This window comes from Patagioenas fasciata, chromosome 7 (assembly GCF_037038585.1).
Source record: "Patagioenas fasciata isolate bPatFas1 chromosome 7, bPatFas1.hap1, whole genome shotgun sequence".
NCBI classification, from domain to species: Eukaryota; Metazoa; Chordata; class Aves; order Columbiformes; family Columbidae; genus Patagioenas; species Patagioenas fasciata.
The window spans coordinates 38,750,398-38,773,171 of NC_092526.1; the positions used below are offsets into that span (position 1 = coordinate 38,750,398).

At 42.1% G+C, this 22,774-nt stretch overlaps 1 protein-coding gene across 6 annotated transcripts in view; it reads left to right on the forward strand.

Moving 5' to 3' along the window:
• Positions 1–22,774, forward strand: part of PIKFYVE (phosphoinositide kinase, FYVE-type zinc finger containing) — a 62,703-nt gene that overhangs the window by 12,783 nt on the left and 27,146 nt on the right. For 5 of the 6 annotated variants that reach the window (XM_065840798.2, XM_071811478.1, XM_065840800.2 and 2 more), the window contains 12 exons: positions 1,047–1,218; positions 1,948–2,155; positions 3,915–4,004; positions 7,244–7,382; positions 9,619–9,776; positions 10,558–10,669; positions 12,388–12,535; positions 13,025–13,192; positions 18,491–18,553; positions 20,508–20,637; positions 20,894–21,074; positions 22,372–22,446. In XM_065840798.2, coding sequence (XP_065696870.1) covers positions 1,047–1,218; positions 1,948–2,155; positions 3,915–4,004; positions 7,244–7,382; positions 9,619–9,776; positions 10,558–10,669; positions 12,388–12,535; positions 13,025–13,192; positions 18,491–18,553; positions 20,508–20,637; positions 20,894–21,074; positions 22,372–22,446 — 1,644 coding nt within the window. The remainder of the gene's footprint in view (positions 1–1,046; positions 1,219–1,947; positions 2,156–3,914; positions 4,005–7,243; positions 7,383–9,618; positions 9,777–10,557; positions 10,670–12,387; positions 12,536–13,024; positions 13,193–18,490; positions 18,554–20,507; positions 20,638–20,893; positions 21,075–22,371; positions 22,447–22,774) is intronic. The other variant, XM_071811479.1, reaches the window with a different exon arrangement.

Consider the following 22,774-nt stretch of genomic DNA (forward strand, 5'->3'; position numbering starts at 1 on the left):
CTCCAGTTCAAGGTATGCCTTTTTGGTTATGTGAAAAGCAGAGTATGGTTCACCTTTCTTCTCCGTGGTTACTCTCTTTCAGGTTGTTTTGAAAAAATTCTTGCAGCACTTTCTTTTTCTACGAAAAATGCAGAGTATTCAGTCCCTCTGAAAAGGCCTAACAAACACTGCACACTGGCAAAGAGTGTTTCATGGGCAGAGCTGTCTTGTGACCACTAGCAGTTGTCTCCGTCTGTGGTAATTGTAGTTGGTGTGCTCAGAATCATAATTGAGAGATTTGTCTTGCTCTGTTCGTAGCCGCAACACCAAAAGGAACTTTTAACTACTTGTTTTCAAGTCTTAAAAACAGACAAAAATTCCTGTGGCTGCACCCATGCTGTAAACCAGTAAATGTCATTATCTGCTGAATGTGTATTCCACAGTTGTCTTCACATAGCAGTTAACCTAGAATTTTGAAACATCATCAATCTGGGACAGACTCTTACAACTGCTTACTGAGGTTTTGAAGAATTTGATCATATAACAAAACTTTTTACATGTACCTATGATCCTTTCAAAGTACATCCCAGTGTTAGCTGTTGAAATGATCTTCCTGCACTGATAAATCCTGATAACTTGATTTACCCCTGGATAACAGCTTCACCAATGTGTGGTGTGTGTTTTTAAAAAACTGTGCTAGTTGAGGGCCTGTCATTTGCTCAGGGCAAGTGAGAGGGAAGAGCCAACAGTACTTCATATGTTTGCTTCTTCTTGACCTTTATCTACAGCTCATGGTAGTTTTATCTGCTTTGCTTCCATCTTGTATGCAGAATGCAAAGGCTTACTAGATTTATTCTTGCAGCTAAAAACTCACTCAGCCTTCTGGTTCCTTATAAAACCATATGAAAAATCCTTTTAGTGCATGTGTGTGCTTATACACAAGAGTGCACACACACACACACACACACACACATATATGTGCACAATCTACAAAGCAATCATGAGTCTAAACATGCTTTTTCATTTACAAAAGAGAGGTTTTTTTTCTCTGCTGCCTTCCCTTGTAGGACAGTGACTTGAAGCAGTACTGGATGCCTGACAGCCAGTGCAAAGAGTGCTACGACTGCAGTGAGAAATTCACCACTTTCCGGCGGAGGCACCACTGTCGACTTTGTGGGCAGATCTTCTGTAGTCGATGCTGCAATCAGGAAATCCCTGGAAAATTCATGGGCTATACAGGTAGGGTTTATCCGTTGAGATGCAGAACATTCTCTGTGTGCTCAGCGCTGTTTGTAGTACTGCATTTTAGATTCTGGCATCTGCTATAGAATGCTGAACCGGTCTCTGGTGGGCTTAGAAATAAGCAAAAAAGAATCACAGGAGTTAATTTTGTCAACTTCTTTGTGCACAATGATAGATTATGCCATGCCGCTTATTTTCGCCAACAGTATGTCCATGAAGACAAAACAAATATGGCCACTACTTAACAAGGATGTTCACTGCGAAATGTGTGCTCAAGTGAAAGCTGCTCTTAGTAATGGTAGTTTTAAAATGTAATGAGCTAGATGTTCTAATTGAGGGTCAGGGAGGTTCTTTCAAATACCGGTTACCAAACTCAAGACATGTCCTGATGGAGGTGATGCTTTCCAGACATCAGCTGGTACGTCATACCTGACTGGCTACTGTTGTACCATGATATCAGTGTGCACATGTACTCTCTCTCTCCCTGCCCTCACAACCTGCCTCTCTTTCTGATCATGTGTTATGCATCATTAGACTTGGAGAAATCCCCTGAGTGTATAATTATCTGGGGTTTTGCTCTTTTTAAGGGAATATGAGAATTAAACGTGTAAAGAGGTTTTGAAACAGGAAATCCTTCTTTTCCCACTGCGACACACCTCTGATCTTGCAGGAACAGAGCGCTATTTGTTCCTGTTCACTTACACTTTCTGGTTCCCCTTTCCATAGGGGATCTCCGAGCCTGCACTTACTGCCGCAAAATAGCCTTAAGCTACGCGCACTCCACAGACAGTAACTCCATTGGAGAAGACTTAAATGCTCTGTCGGATTCTGCATGTTCTGTGTCAGTGCTGGACCCTGGGGAACCACGCACACCGGTTGGGAGCCGGAAAGCCAGCCGCAACATCTTTCTGGAGGAGGATCTAACCTGGCAAAGGTAAACTGAATGGCTTCATGCTGAGCTCGGGGATCTTAACTGTGTTCTCAAGCTGGTGCTTTCCGTCTAGGAAACTTAGAAGTGTGTCTTCTGTAAAAAGAATCTAATTCTGTGCTTGCTTATAAAGTTCTTCAAGTTGAAATGTGGAAACTTTTCTAGTGGAGTTTTATATTATTTGTAGTTCTTCCTTCAGACTATTGAATCAGTGATTCTATACCAGCGACAGAGCAGGCTTTTAGCTTCAAAGTTTAAAAAGACAGAACCAAAAGACGTTCCTTCTAACCACCAGTGTGTTGAGACAAGTCAATGTAACGCTGATGCTTTACCTGTCAGGTTTTGGATTGGGCAAGAGAATCTGAGAGGTGCTGTCTATGTAAATAAGAGAGAAATGGTGGAAGTAACCACCTGTTTCAGCTGAAATGGGATTGAAAGGAGAGCTATAAAGGTTCTCTGATCTCTTTTCAAAGTATATTTCTTTTTCTTACTCTCGAATGAGGGGATCTTTATTTTTGGAAGACGAATAAAACAACACTGTACTAGTTCTCAACTATGCAAGTTAATTTCTGAGGGCCTCAATTTAATTTAAGGTAGGGGGAGGAAGAAATAATCAGATGTGTGTGTGTGTGTTTGTGCTCATTTCCCTAAAACAGAAGAACAGGCAGGTGTGAAACTACTGAGGAGATCTGGAGTCGGAGCCTGTCTTTAACGAGGGGTGGTGTTAGTTGTGTGCCTCTCCCAGCAGATCTCTTCTAGTGGTTCTGACAGGATTAAAAGAAAAATCTCAAAACCATCTGTCTTCAGAAAATGCCCTGACTCTTGCTTTGCATGTTGCTTTTCGGAGCATGGTACTCCTGTATGGAAGCAATTAAATAATCAGCTTTAGGCCTAAATAAATGAAAGTACTTCTGGTTTAATGTCATGGTCAGCTAAAGCAGTAATGTTGCAACGCTTGGGATAAATATTACAAAATTTTGAACTAGGGAATAAGTATGTGTGCTCGGAATGCTTCTCTTCAGGCCTATGAAATAATAGAAGGTATCATTAGTTCTGTCTTCTAACGTGTTATTAGTATCTTTATTACAGAAATTCAACAGCTTGGAGACATAACGTGAAGAAAGGTTTTGTATCTTTATTTTGGGCAGCTTGTAGCACTCGAGAAAAGTACTGCCCGTCTTGGAAGTGTGATAACTGTCTATACTGGAACTCTTACGTCTTGTTGGGAGTCACTGAGTAAACATGGGCTGCTTTTGTTTGTGAGAGGGAGAAAGACTGAGATTAGGTAGTTTATGGTTGCTTTAGGAGAATTAATATTTTCTTGAGTGCTTGTTGCTCTTCAAATGTAAAACTTTGCAGTGGGCTACAGTGCGCTCTTTTTTTAAATACTTGGATTACGAAGATGATACGTTGGGGAGATGGGGACAATGCCTCTGCCTCCAAAGCATGGAATAGCAGCCTGTAAAGGAGAATGTGTAAGAAAGGGATAAAGGGGGAGAGGGCAGGAAGGCAGGATAATAGGAGAAGTGGAAAGAGGCTGTATTGTCCAGCACTTGAGTCTGAAGGGAGAAGACTTGAGCACTGTCCTCCAGATATCATCGGCCTATAGGTGGGGTAAGATTTCCGTGTTTCATCATCGATTCAACAATCGTGGGTGTGATGAGATGTAACATTACAATTAACTGTATTTTGATTCTAGATGTTCTGAGGCTGCTGCATGCGGCAAACCTCTCAAACATCTGTAACATGCTACTTTTCCTTGCAGTTTGATTCACCCCGACTCCTCAACTACCACGTTGTCTGCACGCCTTGGGTCTGTCCAGGAGGATGCAGGGAAGTCACCAGCTAGGAACAGGTAAACTGATTATATCTAAGTATTTTCTGTTCTGGATGCACTCCTAGCACATTCTTCACTGTAAAGCCTGTATTTTGGTGTTTATTTTTACTGAGCATGCTGTTTCATGTCTAAAATGGAACACCCCACTACCCATATGTAATGGTAAGGAGAGACCATCCATGTGCATATTCTTATTAATAAATGTACTGCTTTTGAGGAACCTGCTGAGTCAGTCAAACAGAGGTGGTGGTAAAGAGGACAGAAAGTGAAGGAAGTGGCTAAGAAAGGTAGAGTTCTGAGGAAGCTGAAGAAAAGGGATTAACAGAGCCATGGTAGTGAGAGGCAAAGACTGAGGTCGTTGAGGAGCAGGGGTGTAGATTTTGCTTGTTTTGTGGAGTCTTTCCCACCTCCCCGCTCTATCTGTTCCCTCTGCTCTTCCATTAAGTAGGATCTTGTTTCAGTTACCAGGCTTCCTTAGGCTAAAATCCCATCATAGGTCTTTATGCAAGAGTGTTAAAATGAACTTGGAAATGTTCCTGAGAGCTTTCGTATAAAATGTGAATGCTTGAGCTTAATCCCACTCAGTAGGCTGGTATTAGAAGAACAAGTAATTACCACTTCACAGTGTTTCTGCTACGGTTCTGGTTACATATCTGCAGTTAAATTGGGGGAATAAAGGTGAGGCAAGGATCTGAGGAACAGAGCAAAGATAATCCAAATTTCAGTGTTGGAGTCAGGAGATATTCAGAAAATTCTTTGCGTTGGTGTTACAGGAATGCAGAATGTTTAGCAGTTTGGAGGCATTTGGCAGGACCAGCGGAAACGGGGGAACTCAGCTGAGAAGGATGCTGAGTGTGGTGTTCAGGAAACAGACTCACCTGTGTGATGGGGTGGTTAGGAGGAGATGCACACGGACTGTACAGCTGGGAACCAGAGATCTCGCCTAGGGGGAGTAAAATACTGGGGAATAAACTAGTACCAAAAATCAATTCTAGGCAAACATGGCAAGGAGTCCAGTTAAAAGTTCAATGCTAAATAGCTGCAGTGACGTCAAGAAATGTCTGAAACCTTGAGGATGCTCTTTTGCTTCCCGTTTGACTTGATCTTGTCTATTTTAAAAGGCCTTTGCTGTTTGCTCACACGTGCAATAGTCGGAGGGTTCCAAGCTGGACCTGGCAGGCCCAAGCTGCTCATTCAGGTTAAAATTTAACTCTCTGGCTATTCCTGACCTAATCATCGTACTTACCTGTCTAGACTCACGTTCGAGAAGTAAGGTTAAGATATAACCTATCTGTGTCAAAATTCTGAACCTGCGGAAACCAAGCTATTGGCTTTGGGCTAAGCAATGCTGGTGTTTAGGTCTTCTCAAAGCAGCTGGAGCTTTGAAACAAGTTTGACCATGCCTCTTTCTAAATGACATGAAGCAAAAAAGGTACAGGTTGAGTGCATTTTGGTGTAGGTAGCAGAAGTTACTTAGTATTATTTGTTTTCCCTGTAGGTGGGGCATATGTGTTGTTTTTTTCCTCAGACTGGTTATTTATGGCGAAAAAAATGGCACAGCAGTCCAATATTGCAAGCAGAGGGATTTGAACTTCTCCATTGCAGGTCCCCCTAAAGGACAGGGATTTTCATTGCAAAATCTCCCCCTCTGGTTTTAGAAAAGATAAATGAAGTCCAGGGTGTAACTGGTGCTGATAAAGACACAGATATGAAATCTGACTGTTCTAACTCTTGCTTACTGCCCTTTTACACAAGTTAAAAACACCTACTGCTTACAGATAGGTGGCTCAGTTAAAGTAGCTGTTGTGCAACAACTGGGAGGAGTGTTTAATGATGGGCTTGCATGTCAGCATTATCTTCCACATGAGAATGATTTCTGTTAAGCTGCATAACTCTGCTGGTTCTAACTTTGTTTAACTTGAGAACATCTGAACAGTAGAAGACTGGCAGAGTTTTAGCTTGCATTGAGTGCTTGACTATGGCAGAAAGTTTTTGCTTATCGCCCCTAGATGTATGTGGATGTAGTGCCAACGTAGTTTCCTCTGTTTCTGCATAAATGACTAAAAAGGACCTAACTAAAACCCTTTACCAGCCCATTGTTCATCCTGAAGATACAGAGGAGGAATCAGCATTGACTTTTGAGACTGTCGTATCTTCAGTGCCCACTTCCTTGCAGTACAAAAGCTGAAATAGAGTAGCATTGCTATTTCATGTCTGGGCTCCGCCACATCATCCACTGAGAATTCTTGGGAACAATTAGTGTCTGTTAGCCAGTTAGCAAGCTCTGTGATGTTATCTGAGTTTCCTTCCAAAGACTAGAGGCTGACAACAGTTTCCATTGCTGAGACTGCTGCAAGCCTCTTGAGTCAGTTCAGCATTGGCATTTTGAGCTTCCCTGTTGCTGTGTGCAGAAGCATTTTCCATCCTCACTCCTTGGAGCACTGGTAACACAAATAGCACACACTATGTGCTTTTTGCTGCTGAAGTGAGAAGTTGCACTCTGGTTATTCAGAGGCTTTGTCTAGTTGTGGGATATTGGAGCAGAGGGTATCTGGAAACTTGCGTTTGCATTTGTTGCTTTGCAATGATTGTTGCAAAATGGTGTGTTTGTGCTGCAGTACATAACCAGGATTTCGTAACAGCTGGCCTGAGATCAGGCAGATGCTCCATATCGCAGTACAAGGAAGATCGTCAGCTGGAGTGACCCCCAGCTTCAGCAGACAGTGTAGCCACCCTTGGGAACAGGTGCTCAAAATTCCAGACTCTGCAGATGGTCAGCTGTGTATTCCAGAGACCTGAGGAGAGGGAATTTTAAGTGGTTCAAGGAGATGGGGAAATGTCAGTGCCCTGTTACAGGGATCCTGGTGCTGGCCGCCCTTCCTGTCATCTGTTTTACCTCAAAGCTACGGGAGCTTCTAATTACCCAGCATCCAATCCCTTCCCCACTCTATACAAATGCAGACATATATATTGCTGTGCCTAAACTTAGTTCTAACTGCTTCCTACAAAGAGTTTCACAAAAGTCTGTGTTTAAATTAAATGTTCCAAAGCAATACACTTACTTCCTAGGGATCCTTTCTTCTGCTTTGACAGGGGAGGAAGCGTTAAGTCTGTATTGAAGAGAATGAACAAAGTCACAGGTTTAAGTTCATTTTTAGCATGCTACAAGGTCAATGCCTACTCTGGGGAGGTGTTCATATGATCATATGTTTGTATGATGAACACTTATACTTCAATTCTTCTCTCCTCTACTACAGGTCAGCCAGCATCACTAACCTGTCACTGGACCGCTCAGGTTCACCAATGGTCCCTGCCTATGAGACATCCGTCAGCCCCCAGGCCAGTCGCACACATATGAAGGCAGAGACCAGTGAGGATGAGCGCAAAATCCTTCTGGTACCTTTCAGACTTGTGGTTGTCCTGTTCTGTGAAGGCAATGAAGTTTACCTTTCTTGAGTCACACAGCAGGAGTACATTGCTGCCTTTGGATATTAGGGAAAAATTCTTCACAGAAAGTGTTGCCAGGCATTGGAACAGGCTGCCCAGGGAAGTGGTGGAGTCGTCATCCCTGGAGGGGTTTAAAAGGCGTTTAGATGAGGTTCTTAGAGACATGGTTTAGTGCTAGAGTTAGGTCAGGTTATAGTTGGACACGATGATACTGAGGGTCTCTTCCAACTGAAATTATTCTGTGATTTAAAAGCTCTTGTCTGAGCACTCATACCTGGACCCTTCCTCCTGGTACTGTAGGGATGGAGTATATTGACGCTGCTTTGGACAATTCTGTCTTCCTGAAACAAGTCGTAATTTCATGTGGTGTTCCCATAAAGGTGTTTACAGTTTCCATCTTGGAAAGTGTGCTATGCATCGTGGAGTTGGTGCATGTGGCTTCTTGTGGGTTAAACCCTGCAATGGATGCAGCTATAATGCAATGACCTGATTCTGTATTTCTCCATGTTCAGATTTTCCCTTTCATAGGCTGCGTAATCGGAAACTTTAAATGGCTGCCCCAAGGTGGGTGCACTATGATGAATGAATTTAAGCTGTTACAGCTTACTGGCCCCTCCTCTTGTTTGCAGAATAAATATAACATTTTGTAGAAGGTTGTAGTGACGTACTTGTTTGAAGAAAAGCCAAAGTGCCACAGTGTTCTGTGTAATCCAGTTATCCCCCCCTGACAGCAGTGTTGTAGGTGGCAGTTACTGGACAATGTTCAGCAGAAAACAGTGTTTTTTTTTCTTTGAGGGTGAGGAAGTGTTTCCAACAATTGAGGTAAAGAAGATGCAGAGAAAGGAGGAGAGTGTTTTTCACACATTGAAAGGTTAAAGATTGCAAATTTAGAATCAGGAAGACTAATTTCTGTGTTGTCAGGTATTTTCCTGCTGTCAGCAAAGCGCATACAAGTATTCCTGAGGGTGCAGAAACACTATAGTTCCTGCTCAGTTGCACAAGTCCTTCGTGCTCTGTGAATGGATAACCACGTGAAGGAGAAACATTCTTAAGGCACATCTTTACACCACCTTGCCCAGCGTGTGTATGTTACTGTAGGAAAAATGAAATTTTAAATGCTATGAACACAACTTGGACCAAGATGATCAAGTCCCAGTGCACTTCAGCTTCACATGGTTTAATTTGTGTCTGTTCCTTTCTTGGGGAAAGAGATGGTTTGTAGTATTGCTTCTGTTCAGCTAAGAGCAGAAGATGCGGTGTCAATTAATGTAGGATTTTTTTGTGAATTCCCACTGTTGGTTTAATGCACTTTGCACGTGGAGCTGACTCTATATCAGGAGTTAAAGTTTAATGTGTTCCATTCAGAAGATTAATGAACTTTGCTCATGAAATGAAAGTTAGGGGAGGATGTATGTACAGTGAAGTAAGCACATACTTCTGTGAACTAGAGGTCAAAATCCTTTAGTTGAAAGGATTTGCTGTTTTCTGCCAGTTTGTCCAGTTTACTGAATTCACCATGTGAATGAAGGGTAAACTACAAAGCAGTTGAACTGTGGAATCACCAGTAGTATCAAGTCTTATGATGCTGTGACATATTCTGTTACTGATCCATTTGACTCTATAGCTGGTATGGAAGGAGAGCTGCTGACATTGGTTTTAGGATAATACCCAGGATAGACAGTCCAATTACAGAAGCAGAGCAACACTCTTGAATCTCAGGGCACCTTTGGGAAGTGCAGTAATGTGGGTCTGACAGTTAACTGGAAAGCTGAAGCCAGTTAAAATTTAAATAAAGCATCTTTTTTGTGTGTGTGTTTCTCCTCTCCTTATTTTTCTTCTTCAACAAAAATCGAATGAGTGAGGCATTCGAGGCAGTGAGCTGCAGTGCCTCTTCTTCACCCCTTGGGGTGCTCTGTTCTCTCTCAAAATAATCCCAGATCTGAGGGTACCCACTTTTTTTTCTTCCTTATTCTCAACTCTATATGAAAGGAAGGATATAAAGAAACTGGTCTCATGTCTGCTGTTTCTGTTTACATCTTTGCGTAGGTTGTGCAGAATGGCTTAGATTTTATGCTTGTTTGTGGAGGGCTCTTGATCTAGAAGCTGATCTGAGAGCACAGGCGGATGCCCTTAAAACCAGTGGTAAGGTCAGACTACTCAGTAACTTGCATATCTCCCTTTCCAGGACTCGGTCCAGCTGAAAGACTTGTGGAAGAAAATCTGCCACCACAACAGCGGGATGGAGTTTCAAGACCATCGCTACTGGCTGCGGACGCATCCCAGCTGCATTGTTGGAAAAGAGCTGGTCAACTGGCTCATCAGAAATGGGCACATAACCACAAGGTAACCCTGAGGCTTTAGGACAGCAGGTGTCATCTTTCTCTGTGACAGGAGGTTGTGAATTTTAGCTGATATAGGATATCTTAGATGCAGAGATAGACCCCTTTGCAGGGAGATGAGAAAGAAGGAAAATTCAGATCTCTACTGGCAGGGTTTTGACTCCATGTGGCCCAAAACAATGGTGCACAGGAGGTGTCTGCTTTGGGAAGCAGCTTTTGGGACAACTATCACTCAAAACAGCTGGAGAATAGTGAGTGTATTACGAAGACTGTCCAAATATATTCAATGGTGTTCCAAAGTGCAAGTGTGCCCCTGTAATCAGATATCACTCAGTGTTTGTTAGCTAAATTTTTAGTGGGCTGGAGGGCTATTAACCTTGTGAGTATAAAGGATCTGGTGTATTTAACCATACAAGAGGAGGATAAAACTGATATGGTTCTTTAGTGCAGAGCAACAGTCCTCGCTCAGAAGAGGGGCTCGCTATGTATAACTCACTCTAACAGTATTGGAGGAGCACATACAATATTTCTCCATTGCCTGTTGGATACCTCAAGTGAGTGTTCAGAGTCCTGGCAGTCTCTGTCTCTTTGTCTAGGTCCATGCTTGAACTAGTACACTCTGCTGCCTCTCCACAATATTTTAAATAGTGTCTTGTTAAACATGGCAATGGGATATTGTTGAGTCAAATAGTGTGTAGCAAGCGACTCTTTGTAGCATGTTTGTTCCATAAACCATATGTGTTTAGAACTAGACTTAGAAAACATCTCTTTTCTTTTACGTCCAGGGTCCAAGCTATTGCGATAGGACAAGCGCTGGTTGATGGACGCTGGCTAGAATGTGTCAGTCATCATGATCAGATCTTCAGAGATGAGTATGCTCTCTACAGACCATTACAGGTAAAAGGACTAGGAAAGCTATGGTACTTGCTGAGTTTGGCTGCTCGCTAGAATCTTTTCTAATCCTGTTCTCAGCAGCCATTGTATGTTTTCTAAATAATATTTTTTGTACAGAGAATTGGAGTCTTTAGTGGTTTGATGCCTGAGGAAGCTGCATTTGCCCAGGAAGCTTTGGGGTGGCCTCTGTAGAGGCTGGGCTGTTGAATGTAGTGCTGCCTAAAGTGGAGGAAAGGGTCTCTTATCTAGGGTGGTACCTCTCATGGACACCTTCCACAGAGGCCCTGGCGTGGTACAGTCTGTGCTTGTGGTAGCTGTGCTATCATGTGCAGAATCTAGAATCTGTGAACAATTAGTGATCACTGAGACACAATGGTGGTGTTCTATTTCAAAACTCCTTCTTTAAAAACCTCCAAAGAATGGATATGTTGGATATACAGTATGGGATCTTCTCACTTATTATATTGGTAACCACCTTCTGATCTCCAGTGATGGCAGTAAGAAAGAATTCAGTACGTTAGCCACATGATGTGAGATTGGGAGGGGTTCTTTGTCGTGCCTCCCAAATAGGGCTTGCTAGCTGAGCGGGAGACAGGGAGCCAGTGACCAGAGGTGCTACCCTACTGCATTCCATTACAATTAAACTTGCTGAGGGGTAAGAGCAGTCACTGGCCTGAGTGACTGGATTGTTTTTTTTAACTTGAAAAAGATATCTCTGTGGCCTCTCCCACCTGAAAGCATTCATTTGAGAGTCTTCCATGTTCTGCAGCTCAGCTCAGCTGTCCCGTGGACCTCAGTCAGAAAGCTTGTAGCCGTTAGCATCTTGTCTTCCTCATGCATTTAATCTCTTGGCCACAGTCACATGGTTTTCCATTGAGATTGCTCTGGGCTTCATCTGGCTTCTCAGCTAGTTAACTGTTTGCTAGTAAAAGCTTGCCCTTAACTAGCAAGAGCTTGTGGATCCCTGTTCATAACTATTTGTAAGGGGCTTATGTTATGTAAGGCTTAAAGCCAATTTTTGTTCTCTTCAGCTGAAAGCACTGTCTGATGTCACTGTTCCTGAACAAGAGTCAGGAGAAACAGTGTTGTTGACTCAGTTGCTTGCTGTACTCACTGTAGCCAAAGGAATGATAGTGAGAACTTCCTCTTGAGGAGACTGGAGGATGGCTGATGGAAATTGCTTAGATGCTCTCCAGGTTCTCTGGCACTCTAGCCAGGCTTTGTTTTGACACAGTAGCCCCAGCTAGAGCCTGACTTGTGAGTGAAACTCTTGGAGCTGCTTTGGTCAGTCACAGAATTGTTCCAGTAACTTAGAATTAGCTTCCACCAAAAGCTGCATGTATATGCTGGTTTCTGGGCAAAGGATATGGTCATTCCCCTACTCAACTGGGGATAGGAAGCATTCAAAACTGCTTAGCTGGATGTGGTGACAGAAAATGTGCAGTAGAATAAACTTGTCCTTCCATGCCACTCAGTCACAACTTGTGTGGAGGTGGGGAGGACGCAGAGATTAAGCACATGGGAAGTATAAAGAAATACTTGTTTCCTGTCCCAGTTCCTCTTTTGTGCTGAGGAGGGTGGCTCTGTGACTAACCTGTCTCAGCCCACTGAGAATATCCTCTAATTTTTAAAATGTCTGATCTGCATTTGTAGCAGGCTGCTTTCTAAGGCTGCTTAATATTTCAGCAGAGCTGCATTTCAACACCTCTTTTTCTTCCTAGAGCACGGAGTTCTCAGAAACCCCATCTCCAGACAGTGACTCTGTGAACTCTGTAGAGGGGCACTCTGAGCCATCCTGGTTCAAAGACATCAAGTTTGATGACAGTGACACAGAGCAGATTGCCGATGAAGGAGAAGATAACTTGGCCAGTGAGTTTCACCTGAGTCTTGTTCTCACTCCGCCTTCTCCCCTGCTGTCCCCAGTCTTTTGGGACACAGTACTTTAACCATGTCTTGCTTTATGTGTGTGTGTTTGTGTGCGCGCATGGGGCTGTAAGGATCTAAGCAAACTATAAACTAGCTAGTCCTTTTTCTTATGATGGATACAGTATTTTAGTATTTAGCGGAAGTGGTAAAGCTTCATACTTCTAATGGAGGAGAAGCGTGTAAATTGCTGCCTTCTGTTTCTCAGGCAGACTTGTGCTTGATTTGGACTCTATAGTAATGCACTAAAGAATGCCCAATATGTCAGCATGCACACATGAAGATAAGATTGGAACTATGAAAATACTGTGTTCCTGTAGTATTGCACACTGGTCTTTATGTATTAAAGACAATTTTTCTCCTCTCCGGTACCCTCATGATACCCGTTTGAACCCTTCTCCTCCCCGTATCTTCCCCCTTACCCAACACTAAAAGACTCCGCCAGCCCTAGCAAGCGCACTTCAGTCAGCAGCTTCCAGTCCACAATGGACAGTGATTCAGCCGCCTCCATCAGCCTGAACGTGGAGCTGGACAACGTGAACTTCCATATCAAGAAGCACTCCAAGTACCCACATGTGCCCCCTCACCCTGCCGACCAAAAAGGTACGAGGTAGTCACCAGCTGGAGTTGCACATGATGGAGAGAGCCCTAATAATACTGACCTGTTCTGACACTACTTTTGTAGCTGTCTTACAGAGGGGAAAATATGATATTTAGCTGGCACTCACTTGCAGTTTTGACGTGCTCACCTCTGAGGAGGCTCAGTAGACCTGTTGAAACACCTTCTCTGCAGAGTGTGTAACTTCCCCTGTGACTTTCTCTTTGCAGTTGAAGCAAAGTGTCTGGCCCATACATAATAGGACAGATCCACAGATACAGTTTCTGGCTAACTGGGGTGGAAAAATAGTCTGTGCATAAACCAGTTTGACATGTGTCTCTACAGTCTGAGATTAAACTGGAAAAGCAAGCAAGAAAGAAAAACCCAAACAACAGTGAACGAAATTAACTTGGAAGAGCTCTGTGCTGACTTCTAATTGTACCTTAATAAGCTTACCTTTGACAGAAGAATCTTATTGATGTACAGTAAAACCTAACTTAATCCATATATGTTCAAAAGCAAACATCCACTTAAGCGAAGTAGGAAGAAATAAAATGCTCAGTGTTGAAGACTTCTTTTGGAAGTTTTCTTTTCTCCTAAATATATATTAAATTGGAATCCTCTAACTATAAGCACAATTCTTATAGGAAAAATAATGTGCCTGCCTGCTGACAGTTACATTTTTCTAAACTGGACAATGGCTGACTGAAACCAGGGCTTGCCACTGGCTTGGGTCTAGTACATTCTAGTTGCTTTACATGCTGGGTAGCAATTGATGGCTTTGCTCTGCTTCCTTACCTAAGGTTACATCAGCTTTGTAGACTTCTATCTTTGCTGCTTCTGAGGAGTTTCTTATTCTTAAATGTTTTCACCTCACCCCTTCAGTATTTCCAACCTTAAAAGACGTTCCACTGTTAAATAATGTACACTTCTTCTAATGATTTCATTATTCTGTAAAGTCTAATGGATCTCTTCTGTTGTTGTGGATCAGAATGCAAGATTTTTTATGCTTGCTTACAGATTGAATTTTCTGAAATGGGCATTGAAGAGAGTAGGGCAGGAGAACTGGTCACAGCTGACTTTTGATGTTAGAAATGGGAGCAAGAGTGAGGCAAATTAGAGGGGGCATATATATCAGTGCCTATTGTGGTCACTTTCTATTTGCTAAAAATTTGCCTAGAAGAAGGAAGTCAAACTGCTTATTTTTTTTTTTTCCCCCAAAGAGAGCAGAGCAGGTTTGAAATTTGAGTTGATGTCAGATGATTCAACAGTAGGAACAGGTTGTCAGCACTACTGCTGGACTAAATGAGCTTGAAACAGGCCCAGGTGTGCTGTATTATCATACAAATTCACAGCTGTAGCAGGTTTATCTTTTATCAGTGTGTGTTAAAGGACTTTTAGGGTGATAGTCCTGGTTTCAAACATATCTTAGTCCTTATTTCCTTATACAAAACGGGTACATGATGAAGGGGGAACGTAAGAGAGTCTACCTCTCTCGGAAACTCTTGACCAAATCAAGGCTTTTTATAGCCAAAACTGAAGCTCTTATGAGAAAGATTTTGGTGACAGAGAGCTCGGAGAAGATCAGCGGAAAAGGCAAGTGGTGAGGGGACTGAAAGGAGACAGACTTTTGCCATTGAATTATGTATGTTGGCAGCACTCTGCTATCTTTGGTGAATTTCTGCTGACTGATTTTTGTTATCTGTTCCTGAAATGTGTGGATTCTTAACCAGGTTATTCTGTAGGAGTGTAATTCATAGTAGAAAATTGGGAACAATTCCTTTTAAGAGAATGGATTTCCCTTGAGGTGGAAGTATCAGTAATATGCCCAGAACTGGGATAGACTGGAGGTGTGAGTCACTAAAATGCACTGTGGAGTGGTAGGGATTATCCTATAGTTAAAAAAAATTAAAAATCTGTATGCTCTGCAAATACAGAGGACTTACTGTACATATTTTTCTTTTATTTTTGGCATGAGAGTTTCTGGAGGAAAGACATAACTAGGGAGCAACAGATTAAAATGAATGACGACATCTTGGATAGCCAGAAACACTTCTTGGCGATAGGTAGAATGAAATTTTGTGGACACTTAGATGTATGTTATTAAAGGCCTTCAAAAATTAGGACAAAACCCTACAGTGATACTGCAGTGCCTAGAGCAGTGAAAGGTGACTTTAAAAACTTTGTTCTGGAAATATTAAAGTCAGAGTGTAAAGACCTTTTGTTCCTGATTTATCCTGGCTATATTAAACAAAAGATGTCATCCAGGAGGTTATGGAGTATCACAACGATTAGACAGCCAGGACTAGATCAGCTTCTGTGCAAAATGGGACATGGTTATTTAAAGAGCAGAGCACTGTAGTCAATCAGTGACATGAGGTGTTTGCTGCTGTCAGGGGTCAGTGACTTCCATATGACCGTTATAGGCACGTGTATTTGGCTTGATTTCTTTGGAATTGTCTTTTGTCCTTAGACTGGATGAGAATTACTTATTTTTCTGTGAAATAATGACGTAGAACTGAAGATCACACCCACCTTTTGAGGCTAGAAACTCTATTTCTTCACAACTGAGTAAACTATAGTCATTGCGGGGGGACTGGCAGGACAAAACATCAGTGCTAGAAGTGCAGGTCAACTTGAGTCCAAGTGGTTAGTGGGTTTCTTGAAATGATTAAGGGAGATGCAATTTCCACCAGTCACAGAGGTCAGCTGCTTTGAGGCAATGGCCTGTGAGGTACCAGCTGTGTTTTAGAGCAGAGTGGTTTGTATATAGTTTGAGTCTAATGGCAAGATTTCTTGCAGTGTTACAGGCTGACTAATGGCTGGTGTGTTGCCATGAAATTCTAGTGACTTCCAGTTAGCTGGCTTGTAGTATCTCACAAGTGAGAACAGTGACTCATTTGTAGTATGGTCTGCCTAAAGAGAGTGGTACTTTACAGTGTGTATCAAAATGGGAAGCAAAATAAGATTTCTTTCTGCGTTTAAATGGGGGGAAGAGATCAAGTGACTTATTTTAAATGTGGGTTCTAGTTACTATTTTTAAAGAAATTCTTCTGTCAATATGGGAGACTTTATTTTCTAAATGCCCTTGCAGCCCAGTATCCTTGATCCTGGTGGCAGGTATTTTGGGTAGCTTTTGGTGCCTGCATCTAGTTAGGAGGGGGAAAGAGAAGAGAATCTGAGTAACACGGCACAGTTCCTTATCACCAGTGCTTGCCAGGGCTTAGCATGCTGCTGCCAGGGGCCCTTTTGATGCACCTTCTTTTGCAAAGGTGCTCCTCAGTTTTCAGTGGTTATCTGTGGATGCGTGCATCCTTGTTTGTGTATCTAGGGGAAAAGCTGTGGTTGCCGGCCAGTCTATTTTGATTTTTAACCAGGGCAATCTGTAAGCTGTATAAAATCCATACCTGCTGGTTTCTGTTGGAGACCTGCAAATTTCTGTGAGCATTTTCATATTTGCTTCCAATACTGCCCTTGAATATCCAGCCTAGGAATTTGTATGTTCTGGGGTGGGGTTTTTTGGTTCTTTCTGTTGTTGTTTTGTTTTGTTGAAGCTGTTTAGGGGAGCTTGTAAGATAGTCCCTTGATACTTAACTGCTTGCAGACAAGGCTACAAAATATGCTACAGGAACCTCCTCCCTCCCCACTTCTATGGAGTGTGATGCATAGAGGGAAGATGTGAGGTGAGAGATATGTGTGTTAGCGACTCTCACTATCTCAGACTCACACCTCTGAGTGTGCTGTCTGTCCAGTCGAGGTTTTTTACCTTGTCAGGAAACTTCCTCTGGGGCACAACTGGAAACAAAATTATAGGAGGTCAAGCCGTATTGGAGAGAAGTATTCCTAATTTGGAGGTGTCACCTGTTTCTTTGTCCAGAGCATAACTAAGGTTAGGTTTCAGCTGGGATTAACTCCTGTCCTGGCTGTGCCAGTCAGGGATATGTGTCAGACCCAATTTGAGTGTTTTCAGGAAGAGCTGGTGCTCTGAGCTGTTGCAAAGTGGAGAGGGATGGAGGTGCCAGTAGACGTGCTCATGTGTACGTACAGCATGACAGAACTTTTTCTGGGTAGTCTGTGGGTGAATGAACGCTGAGGGTGAGCCAGCATTTGTCAGGCAGTATGTTGCTTGTAATGCTGAACTCTTCATCTAAGCAAGAGATGAAAGGAATCTGAAAATAACCATCAAGCTGTTGGGATGCTTGCAACCCCTCTTTGGTATATCAATCATCTTTTGAGTATCTGTTTGCAAACTTGACATCTGCAGACAAGCTCAGACTTTTAAACTGGTGGCATGTAAGGTGTCTCTTGAGTGCTGCTGTTCAGACTTGTGATTGCTTGTGTCCTGTCAACATTCCGTTGCTTTTTGTTGATGTCTGAAGCTGCCTGGCTTTGCATTCCCCTTGTGGTGGTAGGTCTGGACCGTTCTCAGGGAAGGTGATGAAGGCTTAGCTTTGGACTTCAGATCATCACGCTGTATAAACAATTGGGCTAATGCTCTTGTCTTCCTACTCTACAATCTCTTTTTGTAGAAGCAAGGAACCAACTAAAGGCACAACAAGCTAATAGTTGCGGGAGAAAAGCAGCTTTTTGTAGGTAGGCAGCCAGCCTGCATGGAAGATCAAGATCTAGCAAGCTGAACAAGTGTAGTTGATGGAGCTTCATCCTGTTTTCGACATGTAAAGTGAAATACAGCTCTTGCTTTCCTCTGTTGCTGGGAGTCTGCCTCTGTCAGCATGGATTCCTCAAAACACTTCAGGCTGGCTGAGACTTTAGACTTCCAGCTCTTGAAAGGCAGGCTGTCCTCTGTTCCTTCACTGTGTAAAATAAATCTTATGGCTGGTCTCCCTTGATCTGAGATTATTTTGTTGGAGTGTGAGAGCAGAATGGCTTCTGAAGCTGCATTTTTTTAGAGCAAAGTGAGGAGGCTGTTCCCTGTCTGGATGTTCTCATGGTGTTTACTCACAGCTTAACACATTTGAATTCAGACCTAGAAGAGTGCGGTGCGGTTCAATTGGAAGAGCACACTCTTAATTCCTGGTTCATTCTTTGCTCGTGTCTGTTTTGTTTCTTCGCAGTAGTAGGCACTATTTTCTTGCAATCTTAGAAGTTTTTGATAGAACAAGAATGAGAGGATATTCTTGTCTTGACCACTCACCAAGCTGTTGCTAAATTGGTGACTGAACACTGAGATGAGTAATGCTGCTGCATCTGGTGTGGGCGTGCACATTGTAATTATATGGGCGCACCAGTGTAACCTGTCATTGCTTTGTCTCCGCCTATCTCCCTCTTCTCTCTTCTTTCAGAATACTTGAATCCTGAAAACGGAGGGCAGCAGATGTTCTCTATAAGTGATGCCTTTATTAAAGGTAAGGAGAAACTTCAGATGTTGCTGTTGTGGGATTTTAGTATAATGGTGAAAACTCAATACTTCTTTAATAGAGCGTTGACCCTTTAGAAATATTTACTGGACAGTAAATCTGAACCTATTTAGTGTCCAAAACTTATATATAAACTATAACTTTTTTGAATTAACTTTCAAGCTTTAATTAGTTTGAATTCTCAAATTGCTTCTTTCAAAAGTACTCAAAAGTTTTTACTTTTTTTTTTAATTAGTGTAAGTGGCAAGTCTGTTCAAAACTTCCCTATCTACAAACGTATGTAACAGACACCAATTTTAACTTTCTGTGCAAGCAAATCAACATGTGATGTGATTAATTGCACTGCTTCTACAGAGCAGCTTAAAGCTTCATCTCTTAAATCTTTCTGGGTTTCCTGTCACCACCACCACCCCTACTGCTACTGCTTCTGAAATGAAAGGCAATTAGATGCAGTTGTGAGTTTTAAAACCCATGTGCCTTCCAGTATCATGGGCAGGTGTCCTTTGGGGCTTTTTCTTTTAATCTTCCTGGTTAATTATGTTGATTTTGGTGAGCTCATAAGAAGATGAAATAAGGGGGAAACCCAAATGTCTGTGCAACCAGAAAAATAGCATCTTTGCTTAGTTTTTAGCTGAGCTTTTGCAGGAGAAAGGAAAGGGGAAAAACCGATGTAACTTCTGCTAATCTTCTACACAGCTAATTTTGGATAGGGAGAGTCTAGAGGGGTGTAATTGTTGTTCTCAAAGAGTTTTTTTCAGTAGTCCTGCTCAGATTACTATTGTATAAGGATTTTGCAGTTGTGTCATGCACTCTGAGGAGTTTGAAGCTTACATACTTGCTGATGAAAAGATATAGGCTACTAGCATAAATTACTTATAATATAGTCAACCATTATTTAGAATAGGGAAGTTTATAACTTCCCTCTATAATATCATAATGCCTGTGTGGAAAATAACCTAATAACTCTTTCAAAGCACAGAAACTGCCAAAATAACCTCTCCTCTTGGCGCTGGCAAACACAGAACAGTTCTAAGGGGTTACTGGACAATATAGTGATTGAAAGTGGTGGCCCTCCTCCCAGTGAGGACTGTCTTACACTGTTGAAACATGCTTTGTGCTTCCAAAACCAGAAATGGGTATAGTTCATATACCTGTGTATGTGATGGTTTGGTGGATGAAGGTGAGAAGATATGCTGAGATGTTTTGTAAAGCTTGTGCTGCTTTCTCAACAGAAGTTCCTTGAGAATTCTGTAGTATTAAATACTGTGACATAGGGGAGATGAATGAGCCTGCTGGCAACAAAGAGGGGCTGTGTGTGGGATCAGGGCTGCAGGTCACATAAAGGTTCAGAAATCTGACATATAAATTGGTAGCATAGCATTTCTTTAAAGTATGTTTGGGAGATGTACAAAACAAGGCCTTTACCAAGATATTTTTGATACTTGTTCCGCAGCTTGAATGAAACAACTGGATCTTTTAAATGCCACTTATACACAGATGTCTTCAAATCAGCAGCTTCTTGTGGATCAAATTAGTGCCTTTGACCAGTGTCATAAGTCTAAAAGCCATTATGATTGTGTATTATGAATATACAGGATATTTAGAATCTGCTACCTATTTACAGGCAAAACTGAGGTGTAAGATTTTTTTTTTTTCCTTGTCTTAACGAACTTGGTAACAATTCAATTCAAGAAGAGAACCCTTTGCTCTGTACTGGTGGTACAAGAATTTTAGTAGCTCACTTTTCCTTTGTACACTCACCACTCTTACACTAAATAGTGTTTGCTGCATCATGTTAGCATGACGTCTAGCACAAACTCAGTATTTCAAGAAGCTTAGATTTACGTCTTAGTGTATTATTTCCTTTTCAAAGTAGCCTTTCAGAAAGCCACAGACGTTCAACTGTGACCTTATATTAACAAGGTTTGTTCGTCTCTTGCAGAGTCATTATTCAACAGGAGGGTGGAGGAGAAGTCCAAAGAACTCTTTTTCACGCCTCTAGGCTGGCACCACAGCAATCTGGAGCTGCTGAGAGAAGAGAATGGGGAGAAACAAGCCATGGAAATGCTGCTGTAAGCAACGTGTAGAAAAAGGAATTTGCAAATCCCGAGTGACATTTCCTGAAGCCCCAATATTCCACCAGCTTTCAGTGGGACTTGATTTAGTGGACAATGCAAGGAACTAATTTGCATTAAGAAAACAGCATTTTGACAGTATATTTTGATGGGGTTTTTTTTGCTGTGATTTTTCTATACTGAAATACAGGACATCGAATTGCTGCTCTGTATTCTTCTCACAACGAATCTCTTTGTTTTGCCTTTTTTACAGATCTGCTAATCACAACCACATGATGGCACTGCTTCAGCAGCTTCTGTACAACGAGTCCCTCTCACTGTCCTGGAGGGACATCATTGTGCCTGTGGTGTGCCAGGTAGTTCAAACCGTACGGCCTGATGTCAAGAACAGAGATGATGACATGGATATTCGCCAGTTTGTCCACATCAAAAAAGTAAGTTCCAAACAGTGCATGTAGGGAAACGAAAGGATGCAGCTGTTGGCAGCACCCCTTCTTCAAAGAAAAGAGCCCCCTTCCCACTGCCCCCAGCATGTCTGGTAGTGTAATTGGCCAACGTGGCCTTAAGGTGGGGTTCTAGAAAGCGTTGCACAGAAGGGACGTTGCATTCTGTGAAAGGTGCTTTAATGCCCTCTCCTTCCAGGCTGTAGGCTGCAGAAGGTAGCGAAGAGCAACACCTCTTCTATAATGACTTGCTTCCTTTTTTGGTTTCTGCTTGGACTGGAAATGTGCTGAATACTGGATAAGTAGCTTGCAGGACTCTGTAGCAATCTATTGCCCTGTAACTATCCATTGTGGAGGACTGAGCTCCTCCTATGCCAAGTACAACAACTTTCTTCAAGAGGAAAACTTAATTGTTATGGGATGGTGCATCCGGTTCTGCTGGATGCCCCGGTGTTGACATTGTTGAACTGTAAGCCTGGAGTTGTGGCATACAGAGTTGCATCTGGGAGGCTGATGTGACAAGAACATCCAAGGAGCTGCTGTGACTGAGGATCAAAGACTTGGTCTTATTTTTCTTTGGCAAAGTTTACCTTGGGAGGCCCCTTCTGTTTGGAAACCATGTAAAATATGAGAGCCTTATGATGCTGGTGGCATCTCTTCAGACAGCATCAGTTGTGGCTGTGTCTCCTGAAACTCCAGTTCAAAGAACAGATGTTCAGGGTTGAAAGCTCTTGTGAAGCTTTGGTGAAAGCTGTTGTTTTCACATACTGATAACAGAAACGTTCTCTGAAAAACAACTTATTCTGAGACCTGTTTCATGTTGTTTATTACTCTTGTGATTGGTTGTGACTGTAGGCACACCAGTCAAGTGTTTGTGTTCAAATAGTATGTAGAGGTTTACTTGGTTTTCTTTTTTCTTTTTTTTTTTCTTTCTGTACAGTTAATTTGTTGTTAGTGGAATTAGCATGTGAAAAAGTATATGCTTTCTACAGCCTATAGAAGTTGGATTCCCTTATTATATTCCAGAGTGTTCCCAGTTTAACAAATATGCGTCTGTTGGGAGAGACATAGAGATCTGGGAACTTAGTGCTTGTTTTCATGTAGTCCTGCGTTTGCCAGACTTGAAAGAGTTGTATCCAGCATGACTGTATCTGATCTTTCATCTCATAATTGAGGATGTAGCTGTAGCTCACACATCAGCTACAATAGGTATTCTATGTATTATCGTGACTGCATTAGAAGTTATGGGACTGTATGACAGTTGTAAAAATATTATTTGCTTTATCAGATTCCTGGTGGAAAGAAATTTGACTCCATGGTGGTGAATGGATTTGTTTGCACTAAGAATGTTGCGCACAAAAAGGTAATGCAGGCTTGATTAATCAAATGCTGGTTGTGGTGCATTCTGAGGAAACAAGTGTGCTGTGACTTGCTTTTTGGGTTTTGAAGCTTCTCCCACTACTCAGGAGGTTTCTGAGCTTTCTCTAGTTTGAGACCATAAACAAGAATTACTTTTAAAGCATTTTTTTCCAAGTTGTTTTCTTATAGCCCAGGGGTTCTAAGTGGGAAGCTTTCCTCATACATGCATTAAAAAAACATCCTTTGACCCTGGAAGGCATCTAGTAGTTGCCTCAAGTTTTAACCCAAAATAGGCATTTGTAGTTCTGACTTACGACAATATAGCAAAGCAT